This window comes from Puntigrus tetrazona, chromosome 17 (genome assembly GCF_018831695.1).
Source record: "Puntigrus tetrazona isolate hp1 chromosome 17, ASM1883169v1, whole genome shotgun sequence".
Lineage (NCBI taxonomy): Eukaryota > Metazoa > Chordata > Actinopteri > Cypriniformes > Cyprinidae > Puntigrus > Puntigrus tetrazona.
In genome coordinates this window covers 7,903,037-7,921,449 of record NC_056715.1, presented here as the reverse complement: position 1 = coordinate 7,921,449, position 18,413 = coordinate 7,903,037, and the positions used below count along the sequence as shown (strand labels likewise).

At 38.8% G+C, this 18,413-nt stretch overlaps 1 protein-coding gene across 1 annotated transcript in view; it reads right to left on the bottom strand.

Annotated features, from left to right (window-relative positions):
- Positions 1-254: 254 nt before the first annotated feature.
- birc6 (baculoviral IAP repeat containing 6) overlaps positions 255-18,413 on the bottom strand; it is a 78,120-nt gene continuing 59,961 nt past the window's right edge. Inside the window, 10 exon segments of the mRNA XM_043262819.1 lie at positions 255-1,222; positions 1,314-1,448; positions 4,738-4,926; positions 5,476-5,553; positions 6,081-6,242; positions 7,459-7,676; positions 8,685-8,795; positions 10,903-11,048; positions 12,737-12,824; positions 12,826-12,834. Of these exon segments, the coding sequence (XP_043118754.1) occupies positions 1,043-1,222; positions 1,314-1,448; positions 4,738-4,926; positions 5,476-5,553; positions 6,081-6,242; positions 7,459-7,676; positions 8,685-8,795; positions 10,903-11,048; positions 12,737-12,824; positions 12,826-12,834 (1,316 nt within the window). The 3' untranslated portion in view covers positions 255-1,042.

Sequence of the window (18,413 nt, the reverse complement as noted above, 5' to 3'; positions counted from 1 at the left end):
ATATCCAATGTTTCACTCATCTCATTGTTTAGCACATTTTTTTTTTTTTTTAAAGTAAACCCTGCTTTGCTTTGTAAACCTGCTTTATGCACACACACACACACACACACACACACACACACACACACACACACACACACACACACACACACACACACACACACACACACACACACACACACACACACACACACACACACACACACACACACAAATCTGCCATCTACAAACCCACATTAATTAGTATTTCCAAGCAAAGTAAAACAGGTTGCATTTATTAAACTTGCACTTAAAAGCAGAGAGGACAAAAATAAAACGTGCTATTGATCGGCCCGAACAAGAGCATCCAGTCATCAGAGTACTTCTGAACGTCCGTTCCAGGCTTTATTATTGAAGTGTACACAAATCTGTAGAAACCAAAAGCACTGTCAGAGGGTCACCAGAGGAGCGGGGGAACTCAAGAGTGGGTACGGGCGCGTGTTCGTTACGTTCTTCTTTTAAATAGTTTGCTTAAAGAATGACCAGTATATTCTCACTTACAAACTGTCCTTGCACTAAGAGTCCAAAATAAAAGAAAAACTGAACAAAAAAAAAAAAAAAGGAAAAGAAATAAACATTTGGTAAACATTCTCCACTAAAGGCAGTTCCCTTATATATACTGTGATTTCATCTTTCATTTTGTTTTACATAAACAAGTTTAATAACATATCAATCAGTGGTTATTTAACAATTTGGGAAAATAAAGAAAAAAAAAAAGCACAAAAAAACTTTATACTCTTTTACAAGTAAATAAAAAGATGTTTTCTTGTTTTCAGGGCGCAGAATGGAGTACAGCGGTTCGTCTTGTGTCGGTGAGTGTAAGCGGATCTCTTTCCTTGTATTTTCTTTGTTTTGACTGTCCTCTCTTTTTATGCTATTACATAATTAGATTCTTACATACAAATATTGACAAAAAGATGGCTTAATCACCAAAGCCATCCAGTCTTTTTTCAATATCAATGGATAGTCAAAGGCGGTGGGCGGGGCTTTGGGGGAGAGGGGATCATAGCTGGCCGTCGCTACAGTGGGCGTCTGGGCTGTCCGCCTGCTTCTCCGCATCCTGACCGGGCAGCTCTTTCACCATGAGCGAGGTGCTTTTCTCAGAAAACTCCTCCCCGTCCGGCTCCAGGCCTTCAGGACAGGGAAGCTTCAACAACTCTTCTCTGAGCTGAGCCGTGTGCCTCTGCAAAAAAAAAAACACATAGAATTGCTTTCATAATAACGAAGAATGGCACAATTTCCGGCTGTATGACAGCGTTCACACTGTTTTGTACCTTTAGTGCAGCTGCGTGATGAGACATGGTTCGGCCGACTCTCTTATCGCTGCTGTACTGCTGAATATCACAGATCCAGCCCTCGCACTGGGCCATGATCTCAGCTCGCTTCAGATAGAAGTGCCGATGGATCACCTGCACGCACACACACACACACACACACACACGGTTAGTGCACAAAAACACTCTCTGTGTTCTTGGAAAAGCAATTGTGAGCCCATAAATCAAACGCAAAACTCATATCCTATTTTAGTAGCACTAGAAAACAATCTGCTGATCTTTGGATTGAGACTCCAGTGATCTATTTGATTCATAAAGACCCGACGACCGATCGCAGCGCACAGATAACCGGCAGTCATTGCCTGTCCGCGCATGTTAATATGAACAAACTAAGTGACCTTTTCGGTAACAAAGACCATAGGCAGGAAAAGAGAGGGACTCAAAGCTCACACAGACACATACTTCTTAGTATAGTAGACTCTGTCTGTAGGCTAGAGCTGAATCATTCGTTCATTCTGGGTTTGGATCAGTCTCCGAGATATTCTTTTTCTCTCCATCTCAATGTGTTTTCCAAACACGTCATATAGTGTACCAAATGGCAGATGTGAGGATTTCGTAATAGCTGTCATACCACCAAGAAACGCTTCTTCAGATACTTGGGTGTGCTTAATACAGTAAAAGAAAAATGATAAATACATGATTCGCTTTTTAAATAGCTAGTTGGACTACATGGTCATAGACTGGTCACATATTTGGAAAAGCTTTACTTCTGAACTACTTTAAGCCATTACATGACTTTCCACTGTCTCAACTGCGTTATGATGATAGTGGTCATATTTTAGGACGTATTTTACAAAATACTAATTTTATAATGCCACTTCAGTACCATTTCAAGAACAAAATTAACATTATCACAACATCAAACCAAGATTTTGTCAGGTTTGCGAGCCAGAGATGCGAGTATAAAGTTATAGTACTGGGATTAAAAGGTTTTGAGGCTAGAGTTGCAATGTTACAACAATCCATGTTTTCTGTGAATCTGAGAATTCATGTTCTGCACAAAACATTGTTTAGATAAAGTAATGGTTTAATAAAAAAAATTTAATTAAGAGAACAAGTAGGTCATGTTTTGAAAATTAAGTTCTAATGCTACAATACTAGATTTGCAATATTTGCTGCACAAAATGTTACAGGAATAAATTCATAGTGTTTTTTTTTTAAATATTTGCAAATGATTTGAAATCATACAAAATTTGTAAAACAAACAAACAAAAAAAAAATAAATACTACACAGTTACCAAAATGTCATTTTCTCAACCATGGCTGCCATTTGGGCGAACAACAACAAACATATTAAGCACCAACTAAATAAATGCAGAATCCTCTTGAAGCTCAAGTGGGAAAACACTCGATCCACTTGTTGTGTCTTCACTAACACACACAATCTCTCTCAGGATTAAGACATGCACTTTAGCCTGCTTGTAAAAGCGAGACGCTGCATGGCTCAAACTTCAGCGGGGAAAAGACCGAGTGCAGACAAGAGGGATTCGGGAATGAGTGCATGTGATCGATGGTCTTGCCAGTGTTGCCATGGAAACCCCGGCGGCCACTACACATCACTCGCTGGCTCAGAGCTCAACCTCACCAGCCTTGTTTCTCTCTCGCTTCATCCATCCTTCCTAAATCTATCTTTCTTTCAAACATACAAAGGTCACCAGCCACCAGACATGTGACTGTTACAGCCTCTCCCATTACGCCGCATTTGCTTTATATTCATTCAGTCCCCAAAGGAACATCTGTAATGATATCGGAAAGCCAGAGAGAGGTAGAGGAATGAAAAAGGCTTAGGAACAGAAATGCCATTTAAAAGAAAATCAACATGAGCGCAGCTACCAAGCAAGGTTGTTGTGCAGGAGCAAGCGTGTGTGTTTCCTCTCCCTTCTGACGTCAACAGCCCACCATTTATTACCCTGTGTGACTGGTGTGTGTGTGTGTGTGTGTGAGAGAGAGAGTGTGTGTGAGACAGCTACTTGTCCTGCTGTTTATTAAATCTAATGTGTAAACCTGTGTGGATATACTATACTCAAAAATATAAATCTAATGGTGGATGAAGAAAGAGATATGTTGATTTTAATTACTAAAATTATATATTTAATATTACTAATATTATATATGATCGTGTGTGTGTGGTTGATTAAGATTCTGCTGCACTTGCTTCTGACAAAACCAACTTCCACCTCGTGTAGATGACGTCACGGGCATCTCCTACAATGGCTGAAAGCTAATGTCTGAGGGAACGAGAGAGAGAGTTCACTAGTTTCATTATATATTCAGCAACTAAAGCTAGAATTCTGCATAATTATGTGGACTCCGTCTGCGTCAATATATAACTCATCATTGAGTATGAGTCCCGTACGAGCCGGTCGATATTTGGCCTGGCTCGGTTATGCCCAAACAACAGCCCTTTATCCCTCTTAACAATGCTCAGGTTGCCATGGCAACAGCCTGTTTAGTGTCCACTGTGGGATACAGAGGTAATGTACCAGCCTCATGACTGCCTGAGGTGGTAAGGCAGACGTTAGACATTACATCAAACTCATGAACACCAGCTGAAATGCCCATACTAGACCTAAGATATGAAGCGATGATGCTAGTGTGACGCCAGGTGGCCTGATCTCGTTTCTTCTAAATGAAAAGCTCCTGATGTGTGACAGTCTGAGAAAGTCATCAGGGATTACATGAGGTGAACGCAGGGTTTAATGCATGTTTTTGGTTTGATTGTGGAATCGTGAGTACGTTTGGTAATTAGATGAGTGCACATATTTGGATCATTTCAGCTCATTCAAGATTTGTATGCCTTGTTTCAATGACTCTAAATCTTCACTCATTTATATTCCGATTCAAGCCGCCCATCCTCCTCCTATTTCTTGCGTATGGATGATTGTTATCTGCTGGTGGGGGCCAGATCAAGGACAAAAGGAAATCAAAAAAGTGGGGAGAAGATGAGGGGGTGGAGAGGAACATTATCTATCTAAAAATTTGAGGGAAAAAACAAAACAAAAAACCACCATGTAAAATAAGACATATACATATATACACACATATACATATATATACACACAAGCTTTGAAATAAAATTCCAATTTAAAATAATAGTTTTCTATTTTAATATATTTTGGAATAGTTTATTCGTGTGAAGGCCAGATCAAAGTTGAATTTTCAACAGAAACAAAATTCTTTCTAACATTCTTGGTGTTCAAAAAATATTCCCTATAATCACCAGTATTACACTGAAAAAAAATGTAAGCTCCCTAGTATTATTTTGGATATTCAGCTTTTATTTTCTTCTCCAAATACCTTTTGAGGTTTGAACTCATGATTTGAACTCAAACGTTTCATGACCCAATAAGATATGATATCTAACCTCTTTAAAGCAGGGTGAAGGGTTGCGGATCTGTTCTAGCATGGCCCACTTCACAGTGGCCTGCCGAATGTTTCCGTCGTACTCTCTGGAGCTCTGCGTTCCGCTCGGCGTACCCCGAGAACGCTCATAACCCGGTTCGTTGAAGTATGGCTCAGCCACTAGGATCAGAGACTGGATGGACACCAGCACCTAAAACACAAATACACATACACACACGTTTAGGAATGACACACAGATTAAGTGAAAGAGGTGAAGAGCACACCGGCTCTCACTGACCACAGCACTACTGTTCCTCTGCCTGATTTCCATTTATTGATTGGCTGGACACTAACTGTAGCACTAATCAATGGAGACATTTCTATGAACTGCTGGCAGAAGTACATGAGCACGAGCTTGAGGAGAGAGAGCTAGAGCCTGATCAGATCAATATTACAGGAGGAAACAGCTCCCCTGCCTATTATTCACAGAGGTATGATGGAGGGAGGGAGGGAAACCAGAACGAGAATATTGCAAATGCTCAACTGTCAATGTGCAGGTGATGGTGCTATGACTAAATATTCTCTGAAAGTGATGAAATGAGACTAGGTCTGGCATTCCACTACATTGGATATATCAGAAAGAACCATCCGCATTTGTGCAATTGGTATCAGAAGCCAAATCCTTTCTGGCTAATGAGCGTGAGAAGGATAGAGGATTATATAAGAAAGAGAAACTACAAACGGATGGGATTTGGCTCACCTGTAGAAAACTAGAAGTCTGAGGGTTCCATTTCTCCTCGGGACGCCCGTGCCAGGTGTTCAGGATACTTAAACACACCTGGTTGTGACAGAATGAGTGAGAGACAGTGCGAACAAATTACGATATAGTGAAACAAACAAAAAAACAAAACAAAAAAAAAAACATAGAACAATTAAACTAAACAACAATATGTATGGTGACACATTGCTGCCTCATATATAATATTTTTTCCATGTCATGATACAATCTTTTTCATTAAAATAAGATCTTTTCACAAAATGATGAAACATTTCAAAACAGAACTTTTCAAATGTCTAATCTTCAGTGTTATTTAAAAAGGGGTATGTTTACAGGGGTATACACGCATACATATATACATACACACACACAAAAAGTATCTAAAATAAAGTACAATAAAAATATTTGTAAAAATATGATCTTTTTGAATTGAATAAAAACTTCAAATTAATCAATCAATCAAGCAAGCAATTCTACTGTCTGTTTTTCAGTGTTTGCATCGGTCGCCGAAAAAAACGAAAAACATCCCAAAAAGACAGAACTGGCCCATATTTCCCCCAAAAAGGAAAACAGGAAGTGACACCAACCTTGCCATCATTGTAGAGGTTTGGATTAAAGCGGACGCTGTGGTCACCAGTAGTCTCCAGATTAACAAGAGGAGGGGAGTTTGGGTAATCTTGAGGAAAGTAGACGTCAAATTCAAAACAGCCATTGGCATATGGTGTGTCTGCGGGCCCTGTTATCAACACCTGAGACAAAAACCAATAAAACCTCAATTCATTCAAAGGCAACAAACATTAAAATAGAAATCATTGTCTTGAACAACACCATAATAATGTGTGTCTAAACCATTCCTATAGAGTAAGTTTTACTGATACAGTCCAAGAGAGGTATCCCATTTCCCACAGAAGGAGTCAGAGAGGGGAAGATTGGAGGACTGTAATACCATCCAGTGAATCTCTCTCCACTGCAGGCGGCAGAGCTGCACTCAGGCGTTAAGACTGTTTTGACATGGCCATTCAAACGCAACACTAAACACACACACAGAGCTGTGCTCACACACTCTGTGTAGGTTAAATCAGGAAAGCTCAGTTTACTATTAATGTCCATTAAGATTGTATGAAGTGCGGAGGAAGATAAAAGGACCCGGCCCGCTGTTAAGGGTCAGTGTAAGCAGACGGAGCAGCGAGTGACCAGTCTGACTGGGGCTCTGCCTGTGGTCTGGCCTGCCCGAGACAAAGCTCAAGCCAGACACACTGACATTTACACACTCAGAGAGGAGCCCGGGTCAAAAGCACATCTCAAATGTCATTAGGAAGAGTGTGTGCACTCGTGTGTGTTTGTGTGTTAGAGACCACAAGACAACAATACAAGCAAGTGACTCCGGGGATTCACTGCTGTTGTCTTGTCATGCAGCAGAGATCGAAAGATCTATGTTGACCCACAGTCTGCTTTCATATTGACCACCGGCATCAGAACAAGCATCAGATGCTTGTTCATTGAATTTATTCAACTAGTCATTTTACATTATTTGATTCTGTAATAAAAACTGAATGAACACATTTAATAAATGAATACATTTAACTTGTTTTTAAACTTGTGTTTAACTGTCATAAACATTTTTTTAATTCAGTTAATCGTGCTTGTCCATCTGCAATTTGGATAAATGTTATGGCTGAACCACTGAAAGTAGATATTTATATTTTTTGGACTTTGACAGAGCAATTTTCTGTCAATGGGACAGTCACAAGCCTCCCAGTTTTAATTTAAAGTATCTTTATAGGTTTGGAATGACATGGGGGTGACTGATTAATGACATCATTTTCATTTCAGGGTGGAGCAACCCTTTAAGATGCTTATGCCACTTAAATCAATTTCTACTATTACTTCTACTTCTACTAATAATCAATAAGCCCTAATAACTATAAATGTTTTAGCGAAGGGGTCAGAGGTTTCAGATCATACCTTCATGATGTCAAGACGTTCTTCATCACAGCGGACGAACACGCTGGAGGATGAGGAGAGAGGGAGGGAGGTGGAGAGTGTGACGGCCTCCTGTGCTAATCGTCTAGCACGGGCGGCGCTGTTGGCGTCGCTGGCGTTCTTCACCTGAGACAGGTAATGGTAGTTCACCTTAAACACCAGCTTAGAGTCCTCATCCTCACACACCATTTCAAACGTGTCTGTAGAAGAGAAGACACATTCACAGTTAGTGTTTAGCAGTCACAATGACATATAAACATCAGACTCACTCAAAAATAAACATTTCATCATATTTCCTCCAGAAAAAGCCGTACTGTGTATTCTGAAGGATCTGTTCTGTGTGGACCAGTGCAAACCTGTTTACAGTCACGTCAGTTGAGATTACCTCATTCGTCTGAGGTCAGGCTAAATCATTTTTGGCAGAACAAAACTCTTGTCATCAATCACAGCAAAGACAGATGAGAAATGACAACCAGAAAAGCTATTCTTCTAGCAAGATAACACAATCTTCCCCATTTCACTTCATTGTGCTCCTTCAAATTTTTGGTGCACTCAAAGAAAATAAAATCAACTGAATGGAAAAACAGCAATTACTATTAATTCATTCAACTATGCATGCAGCACAAAAGCAGAATAGAAGAGAAGAACAGGTTTAGGCCAGGGTTTCCCAAACTGAGATTCGTAATATCCAGGGTGTTAATGAATTAATGAAAAGCTAATAATGATTTAAATAATATAAATGCAAATATATATATATGGTTAGATAAACCAATGGAATGTACTGAATGCACCAATACTAAAGTAAAATTATATAATTCTGGGCAGTGATTAAGTAGATTTTCACAGTATGGCCAGAAACCGACAAAAGGCTGATATATAAAAAAATACCATGCAATTAACTACTTTTAACAGTGTCATCTAAAATGATCATTACTGTTACTTTAAAAGAATAATTTAAGAGAGACAAAGGCAATCTAATGAAATGTGCATGTAGAGCTGCATATATTTGATATCGAGCAACACCAATAAATAAATAAATCTAATGTTGGTCAGTAACCAATGTATATGCATCCCTAAAATGTTCAAAATGCCGTGAAATATGTTTAAAATATTAATTAAAATGTTTAAATTCATTGAACTTGAGAGTACATTTTCATTTTAACGATTAAACTATATAATATAGCAGAGAGATGTAGTTCAAGACTCACCAAACTGTAGTTTCTTCATGGCTGCTGTATATTTCTCCTCCATTGAGCGCAAGATGGACAGCGGTTTGGGCCTGGCTGCTGCCTTCTTGGAACTTTCAGCCATTTTCCTCTCTAAAAAAAAAAAAAAAAAAAAAAAAAAAAAAACCTTCAGGAGTGTGTGCATGTGTGTTTCACAGTAGCCTGAGGGTGTGTTTCAGTAGGTCACATCTTCCATCTTACGAGACACAAAAGTAGCTTTGCTATCAGTAAAAAAAATTAAAGAAATAAATACAGCTAGGAAAGAGCTCAAATGACGCATTATTGTGACTTGATAATTAAAGACTCCCATTGAGATGTGTCTGACTGCAAATTTGTTACTTTGACAAATGAGACGAAGCGCAAAAAGTCGTGTTGTTACACAAATGAGTCGCTGCATTTCTGTTCTTCCAATTCAGATTGTTATCGAGTGAGCGTCAGACTAATGACAACGACACCAGCAGACCGTCACCACTCCAGTGAGACACATTAGACCTGCGGATGGAGGCCGTTAGAGCTACAACACAATTAAACTCCCTATATTTAGGAGCTTTATGGCATTACCGCCCATTCTGCACTGGTTGCAGACATGTCCATCCCTGTACACCCATGCTCCATGTCAGCCAATGAAATTACCTTTGTGCTTAACAAGGCTGATAGTGGTTGCGCTATGGATACGAGCCACATAAAATCACACCGACATTGATAGCTCCATTTATTCTCACCTCGTCACATTAGCGCACGATATTGATGCCAATATCGATATTGAACTACAGAACGCCACTTTCGACCAATCAGACACCCTGACTGCGCTGTCTCGGACACTTTTTAGGAAAAGACGGAGTACTAATTAAGCAGTTAAACGGGGTGGTAAGTGTAATGTCTTACTGCTCTTATCATATGGATTTTCCTTATGGATAGTGACAGCCGCATCGATCAGCTTCACAACGTTTAACGCCCCTTTCATTCACTCATCACGCAGAGAATGAGAGCATGAGATACCCAAGGGAGGGTAATGGTTATTATATGCGGATGTACTGATCTCGTTCTCTGGCGTAATAGTGGAAATTCCCGTTATTTCCAAACCTCCTCATGACCACAAGGGTCTCTGCCTAGGAGCAAACACTCACTTAGCTTTGGTCTAAAGGACCTCAGAATGACATATTAGTAAATGTTAATAAAAGGATGTGACTTATCTCAAGAGCTTTGAATCTCCAGATTAGGAAACGCCATGGTCACATTCATTTTCGGACTGAATGTTGATCACACAACATCCCTGATTGAAAATACACCCTGGCTATGACCACTGGTTCAAAAGAAAGATCTTAAAGAATTAGCATGACATAGATTAAGTCTAGCCTGACAAACGAAAGTGCCCAGTAAAGCTGACTCTCCGTTTAAAAATCCTTGGAGAAAACGATCAGGCTTTAGAGAGCCTGCCGCCTCTGGTGCTGAAGAGCCGTTTCTCTTTGGCTTATTTTGTCAGAGCAAACAGTCACTTCATGTCCCCCGAGGCCCTCAGACAAGCAGGGGAGTGTCTTCAGCCTGTGAAATACACACCATCCCTTCTTCTGACTGGCCACTATACATCCAGCACTGTCCTGCTTTTGCTTATGCTCTGTTTTAAGTCTACTTGTCCTACAGAGACACAGAGCATGAGCAGCTTTTGTACAAGAGGATTTGATGTGCAATGTGCTTCAAATGGCACAGAAACATCCAAGCGTCAGAAACATTATAAAATGATATATATTAAAATGTACAAAAGTTTGGACACTCTTAACTTGATTCATGATTTTAAAAAAAGCTCAACCATCAACATGCATTTAATCAACAATAGAGTAGAAGTAATATTTAGAAATGTAATTAAAATTGCAAATATCTGTTCTTTTTTATATTTAAAAAATTTAATTCATAACCTGTGGTGAAAAAGTTGAAATTGTTTTAATATTCTAACATGGTGCTTAAATTAAATTTCAATTTCAAACTCATCGATGTTAAAAAGGAAGCTTTGTGTGAAGTTGGTTTATGAAGTTACTCTAAAACGTAATACTGAAGAATCGAGAGTTAATGTGTCCAAATTAGAAATTCACTGAATAACAGTTTGTTAAGCATTTTAATTTCATAATTTTCCATTTATTATGTAATAAACAGTTCCTATGGAAAGCATTTTTTTGGAAAAGCAGATTAAGATTGATGTTCTCACCATGGTTGGCCTGCCGTAGGTTGGTAGTGGCAGCGTAAACAATCTCTGCAGTCTTCTGGATGTCAGGAACTAGCAGGGTGAGGCCTTCTGGCTCAGGATCAGATGTTTCAGTCTTCATCACCCCTTTACTTTTGTCTTTCTTGGATCTGAGGTTGATACAGAATCAATAGAAATCGCATTAAATACACAGACACTAACAGACTGATTATGGGTCTGCGTGTGAATTTGTGAGCTGTTGCATTTTTCAGTGACCACAACAATGACAGAAAAAACAACCTTGATGCAAACACGCACACGCTCTCACCCTTAGAGATGCTAGTACTCACTGGATGCATCAAATGAGCAGCAGATTGTGACTTGTCCCAAAGTAAACCATTAAAAACAACATCCAGCTGTCTTGTGGCTAAGCACATGTCCTCACAACATGCATCTTTCATTAAGCAGGAGGAGAAAAAAATGAAAGAGACAGGCAAATGAGAAAGGGGGCATGTCAAAAACGTCCTTTACCTGTAGGTGACGCATAGGACAATAATTAAACATACGTTCTCAGACACTCAGACAGAGCCAACCTTGTGACTTACAGGCCAAAGCCATAAACATCTTACTACCCATGAAGACTGAGCCATTATTAAACACAGACGACTGATAACAAATCACAGTCTCACTACTCTACATATCCACCTGTGCTATTGCTTGAAGCAATAAGGCTCACAATCTTCACCTATGATAAAAAAGGTGGAAAAAATCCAAAGGCTTACACTGACGGAACATACAACATGCTATATAATCTTGAAAAAGAAATTAATGTTTCAATTTTAGAGCTGTGAAATTTGTGTAAAATTTGGTGTACATAATGTGTGTTTGTACTGTGTATAAATATCATATATTTATATGTATATTTCGAAATGGTGTTTCTATATTAAATATTTATATCTAAATGATATGAATATAATTACATGTAAATACATATTCATTTTTCAAAATATACACTAGTATATTTATGCATAATAAATATAAAAAGTACACATTATGTAAAAAAAATATGTATTTTGTATACTATTAATCTCAATTAATCATAGACAGCACTTAATTTTTATAAATATGTACTATTAACTAACATTTACACAAATACATATTTTTTGATTTTTAAAACAAATGTAAATGAAAATAACAATAAAAAATTTAAAAGTAAATTTGTAAATAAAAAAGAAGGAAGAAAGGGAAGAAAGAAGAGAAAATGATATTTCTGATATATTATGTTGCTAAAAATCTTCCAAAAATAAATCCATGATTTATTTACTGTGGTGGGTACAGCGAAATTTCTGGCAACACACACACACACACAAACACACACACACACACAAAAACAAAGCTAAATCATGGACTACAAAAGCTCAGGACAGTTTGAAGGCCAACGGAGATTAGAGGCTTTTCGGGGGCAACTGAGGAGCACTGACCGATCTAGTAGTCATTTATCACTGTGTTACTACTCTGGTGAAACTCTGCTTTTGACTTGTGGCTATAGCATCAGGTTACATCTTGTGGGTATAAGTCAGGTTTCTCCATGGAGGTCAGAGAAAGTGAGCGTCACAGGGTGGGCATCCATCCATCCATCAGCATTCACTCTGTCTGTCCTCTGTTTATTATTAGTGCGACAGACAGGTGGACTGAATGTCTCTCTCTCTCTCTCTCTCTCTCTCTCTCTCTCTCTCTCTCTCTCTGTCTCTGTCTCTGTCTCTCTGTCTCTCTCTCTGTCTCTCTCTCTGTCTCTCTCTCTGTCTCTCTCTCTGTCTCTCTCTCTCTCTCTCTCTCTCTCTCTCTCTCAGGAGCTCACCTCAGGCGGTTGGTGTAGGTGTCCACACAGGTCTTCATTTTGGCCAGTAACATGCCAACGGAAGTCTGACAGGAGCTGTGCGCTCTTCATGTCCAAAACTGCAGGAGACAGAGAGAGAGAGAGAGAGAGAGAGAGAAGAGAACCAGACTGGTGCAGGTAGAGATGGAGAGAGAGAGAGAGAGAGAGAGAGAGAGAGAGAGAGAGAGAGAGAGAGAGAGAGAGAGAGAGAGAGAGAGAGAGAGAGAGAGAGAGAGAGAGAGAGAGAGACATTACGTACAGAGACAGGACGCTTATAAAAGAAAGTCGATTACATCTCTTAAATGACAGAAGGACGCAAAGGACAATCCACACATACACACACACTTTCAGTCTCTCAAGGTTATTAATGTTTTTAATATAGAAGTTTTTAGGAACATCATTGATTTCAAACATTTAAGCAGTTTGAATACCTGAACAGGATATACAAGCCGTTCTATCATATGGAAAATCACCTTATGACCATCTTATGAATGGACAAACAAGGAAACTTGTGTCATGCCTATTTAAAAGGACAGTTTGTGCAAAAATCTTATAATACTCTTAACATATACTAACCATTACATCATTTGAAACCTATACAACAAAACAGAAAAGATGCTGCTTTTAAGAAAGCTGGAGGCCAAAAAACTTTTGGTTACCACTGACTTTTTTGATAAAATATCTTTTATTTTGCACAGATGAAAGCTAGTCTTACAGGTTTGTAATAAACTGAGGGTGCATCAATAATGACAATTTTCAGTTTTCTGTGAACAGTCCCTATTAAACAACATAATAGCTTATGGGGAAGGTATGGGGAAAAACAACATGATCAAAAAAAAACCCTCAATCAATCTCCTGAGTATGTTGAGATGCCAGAGGTTTGAGACATGAGGGCTCTTTGTGTATGAATTTCCTGTTTGGAGAAGGCACGATAATCCTTTTGTGGCACAGCGGAGTCTTAAAGCCAGAACGAGGACAGTGAGAGAATAAAGGATGAGAAGGAACGAGACAGAGAGCGATTACTGAGGGTCTTCAAGCAAAACGCTATAATCAGGCTCATATTATCAGTGTGCAGTGAATGTAAGGAGCAGCAATACTGTGTGCATGTTTGTGTGACTTGTGTGTGTGCTTTTAAGAAGAAAGAGGAAATTCAAACGACTGAAAGAGCTCCATCAAAGGGTTTCATTTGAGTGTGCGCCCACTTCGAGGAGACCATAGATCAGAAAGCGTTTAGTGTGCGTGTTGTATCATCTCAATGTCAGTCTACGTTCCAGATTCTCCTCATGCCCTCCTCAGTTCAGACTGTTTCTCCTTCACTCTCATCTCATTTACAGACTAACTGATTTACTGCACACCAATCCTCCTCTCTGGCCCTCTCTCTCCCTCATCAGACATGCAGCTCCATGCTGGATTGGGTGGATGATAAACAATGTTAGTGAGAGTGGAGAGGACACATGCGTCAGCTCCCCTGCCCTCCGTCGCCGTATGCAGAGCAGAGATGGAGGAAGAGGAGGGAGGACACGGCAGGACAGGAGGAGAAAACCGGAGAGAGGAGAGGAGAGGAGAAGGGACTAGAAAAGAGGAGGGGCAAAAAGAGACAGCAGACGACACCAGACAAGGAGCAGAGAAGATATGGAAGGACAAGTGGAAAGGTGACCAGTAAGAAGAAGAGGCGAACAGAACGGAGGGGAGAAGGAAATAAGGAGACTAGAGCAAAGGAGGAATAGGAGAAGACCTGAAATAAGGAGTAGGGAGGAGACAAGAAAAGATTAGACAAGACGTAAGATCAGAGGAGAACACAAGAAGAAAAAAAGACAGGTATGGCAAGAAAACAAAATAGAAAAGAAGAGATAACAGGAGAAAGTAGAAAAAAACTAAAAAGAATGAAGACGCAGAGGTAATAGGAAAACATAAGGGGGCATTTAGATAAGAGGAGATAACTTAAAGGAATAGTTCACACAAAAATGATCCCATAATTTACTCACCCCCTAGTTGGAGTTGTTTAAAAAAATAAAAAAAATAAAATCTGGCTCTTCTAAGCTTATGGTGGTGGATAGTGGTTGATATTTTGAAGCTCCAAAAAGCGCATCTATCCATCATAAAACTAACCCATGGGGGGGTTAACACAATTCTTCTGAAGCAGATCGATGGGGTTTACCCCCTGGAGGCATATGGGTTAATTTTATGATGGATATATGCATCTTTTAAAGCTTCGAAATATCAGCCACCATTACTTAGGGCGCTTTGGGGTAAATTATGGAGTAATGTTCATTTTTGAGTGAACTATTTCTTTAACAGAGCAAAAAGCATAAGAGAAGACCAGATAGGAGGGGAAAGGAAAAAAAAGCAGAAAAAATAATAAGAGGAGAGATTACAAGACTACTGATACTACTACAGTCTCATGTCAAACTCCTCACAGCAGCTCTAAGGACACAATCATCCATCCATTCCCTCTTCCCCAGGAAAAGACTCTGTGGGTCACAGGTCATCTGGACTCAAGCTGAGCCTGATCCACAGCTCCACTGCTTTAAACGATTCTTCATTTGTACCAGAAGACCTTTAAGGCTGACCTCTCCCCCCATCGGCTCACTGTCTAAAAAGGAACAATATATCCTCAAACACAAGCTTCGCACTCTGTATGAAAGAAAGAGCCTTATGCACACTCTCAAGAGACATCTTAAAAACTGCCGTTTTCCCTCATCTTCAAAAAACACTCTCCTCTAATTAGCTTGCACAGGTCACAACCTTATTGAGAAAACACACGAAAGAATTTAAGACAAAAGCACACAAAAACTCTTTAGCCATTTCAAACAGGCATATCATGGAATATAGGATGTCATTTTTATCTTTTAAAGTAGGAGTTTAAAGTACTAGACAGAGATTCTCAATCAAGATTTCCCTCATGTTTTTCTTCCCTCTATTACTGTAACTGCATGGAGTTTGGGTTACTTGTCACAGTTGCCTCTGGCTTGCTTAGCTGAGGTCTAACAGATGCTTTCAGTAATATTATTCATTTCATGGCACTGATGCTCTTGGATGATAACAAAACTTGAATTGAACTGAATTGAGCTAAATAATGACACTATAGTCTCCAGTAGAGCTGCGCAACTCCCCTGCATTCAGTTGAGCTACTTACTGCTGAATTGATCTTGTTTAATAATAAATGAACTTCAGTTATTGAACTGAACTGAACCAACGTTAAACTGGCTAGAGCTGAATAATGATATAATACTGCATTGCTACAGCTGTACAGCTATTGCCATATTTGAAGTTTGTATTATTAATTTGGGTATTTGTTTATCAGTTCATCACAGCTATAAGCTACTTTAAAGCAATTAAAAAAATTAAGGTAAGTTTCCTGTGCTCACCAAGGCAGCATTTATTTGATCAAAAATAGTATAATTGTAAAATATTACCATAAAATAGTTCTATTTTAATTAATTTCATAATTATTGTAAAATTTTCAGCAGTCATTACTTCAGTCTTCAGTATCATATGATCCTTCAGAAATCATATTAATATGATTTGCTGCACAAGAAACATTTTATATTATCAATGTTGAAAGCTGTACTGTTTAATATTTAGTAGTTTCACATGCCCCATTCACACGAGAAACATGTAGTACTCAGAATAAACCTTAGGGGTGTGCAGTGTGTGACAGTTCTCTGAACATGTGGTAGAAACTCTTTGTCACCATGACAACAAAGATCTCGAGGACAGGCGGGACAAGATACACCAGCAGCAGCACAGCAATGCACACTTGCTTTTTGCCTCGTGGGTTGGTTAAAATTTAATCTGGTTATTTACAACATGCAGAAATGCATAACCGTTTATGACACACAGATGAAGAGAGGGAGAGTAAAAAAAAATGTGTGTGTGTGCGCGCGCATTTATTTCGGTGTGTTTGAAGTAACACTAGCACACTTTTGTTGAAGTAAATCAGGCTGACAGGAGTCTGATTTTAAATGCCGCTTTGCAGAGCGGAACTGGGCCTCGAGTCTAATGACTGACACAAAAATCATGCTTCCCAAATCATTCAGGGCACAAGAGTCCTCCGCCTGTCTGGAGTGTGCGAGTGAGCGAGCGAGCGAGCGAGAGAATCCTTCACATGAGGGCCAGCTGGAAAGAAAGACACAACATGCAGCAAGAGCTCAGAGAAGCGCTCCATCAATAATGCAAGAGAACGAGGAATAAAACAAGACGAGCGCTGCTGCATCTCCCTTTCACACTTCTGCATCTCTCTAGCACAGACAACACTGAGACGAAGGACTCGGACTGATGGCACAACCGGACCACTGACTCAACACACCGAAGAGAACATCGCCTGATCTATGTGCCAAACAAGAAAAATATAAGAGAGCAGTGAGTCAAAGGATGATAGAGGGTTTATTCATATGCTTTTATGCAGGTCATATTCATACGCCCATGACTCCAATGCAACACCCATTTAAAATGAGATGGCACAATACTACAATTCAGTTACAAACAAATAAACCGATAATTATTTTTATGTTTAATAATGCGTAAGGGGTCAAAATTAAAAGTTCTATATACCAAGTCCAAAGAAATAAAAATAAAGAATCAAAAACTAAAATCAATTGTTTTTAATGCTATAAGTGAATTTAATCATTACACATTGAAATTTGCATTCATTATATATTCATTATTTGCTGAAGATCACATTTAGTAGTATTACATTATAAGTGTTTTTAAAGATTAACTTACAGTCAAAGTTAGTTGATAAGTCATATAAATGCAAAAATAGGCAGAATGAGTATGAACAATTAAATATCCATCACTGACAGATACTATAAAAAAAAAGTCAATATAAAGTACGGATATATAATGTAATGAAAGGTTGAGAACAATAAGATTTTTTTTTTTAAAGAAATTAATACTTTTAATCCAAAATGATTAAATTGATCAAATTTGACAGAACGCATGTGACAAAAGATTTCTATTTAACAAAAAAATATATATCAAGGTGTATTAATTGCATTAAGGTTTACAGAAAATGGTCAAAATTGATAATAAATGTTTCTTTAGCACAAAATGTATCAAATAAATGCATCTTTGCTGAAGTATAATTTAAAATTAATTTTGAATGCAGTGCTTCCCACGGGATTTTGTGATACTTGTGGTGGCAGGTGAAGTCAAATGCTAATTTGCATATTTATGACGTCATTGCGTTCAGAAGAGTTTGGGCACTTCAGATCTGTTCTACTCTATGAGCTGTCGCATACTGTAATACAACTCGATGCCCAATTTCTGTTGTTATACATAAAACAAGTATAAATAGCGCATGCGACCCAATAATACTACATGTTAACCAGGAATCACTCGCTTAAATCTCAATTTATAATTGCATCATCTTCTGATAAAAATCAATATATCCTACACTAAAAAGTGACTATATTTGGTCATTTTGGCTATATCGTTTTGTCTCATTCAGAGCACTGTATGAGAGAAGCTAAACTGCACCTGGAACAGCACTGGCAGCATCTTCCAACTAAACCATAGCTTTTTTTTCAAAATTTTTGCTAGGTTTGTCAGTATGTACCTGCCCTGGAAAATAGTTGTGGCAGCTCATCACAAATAAATCAAAGTATGTGAAACACGTCAGAACGAGCAGTACAAATGCGTAGGGAGAGGGAGATTT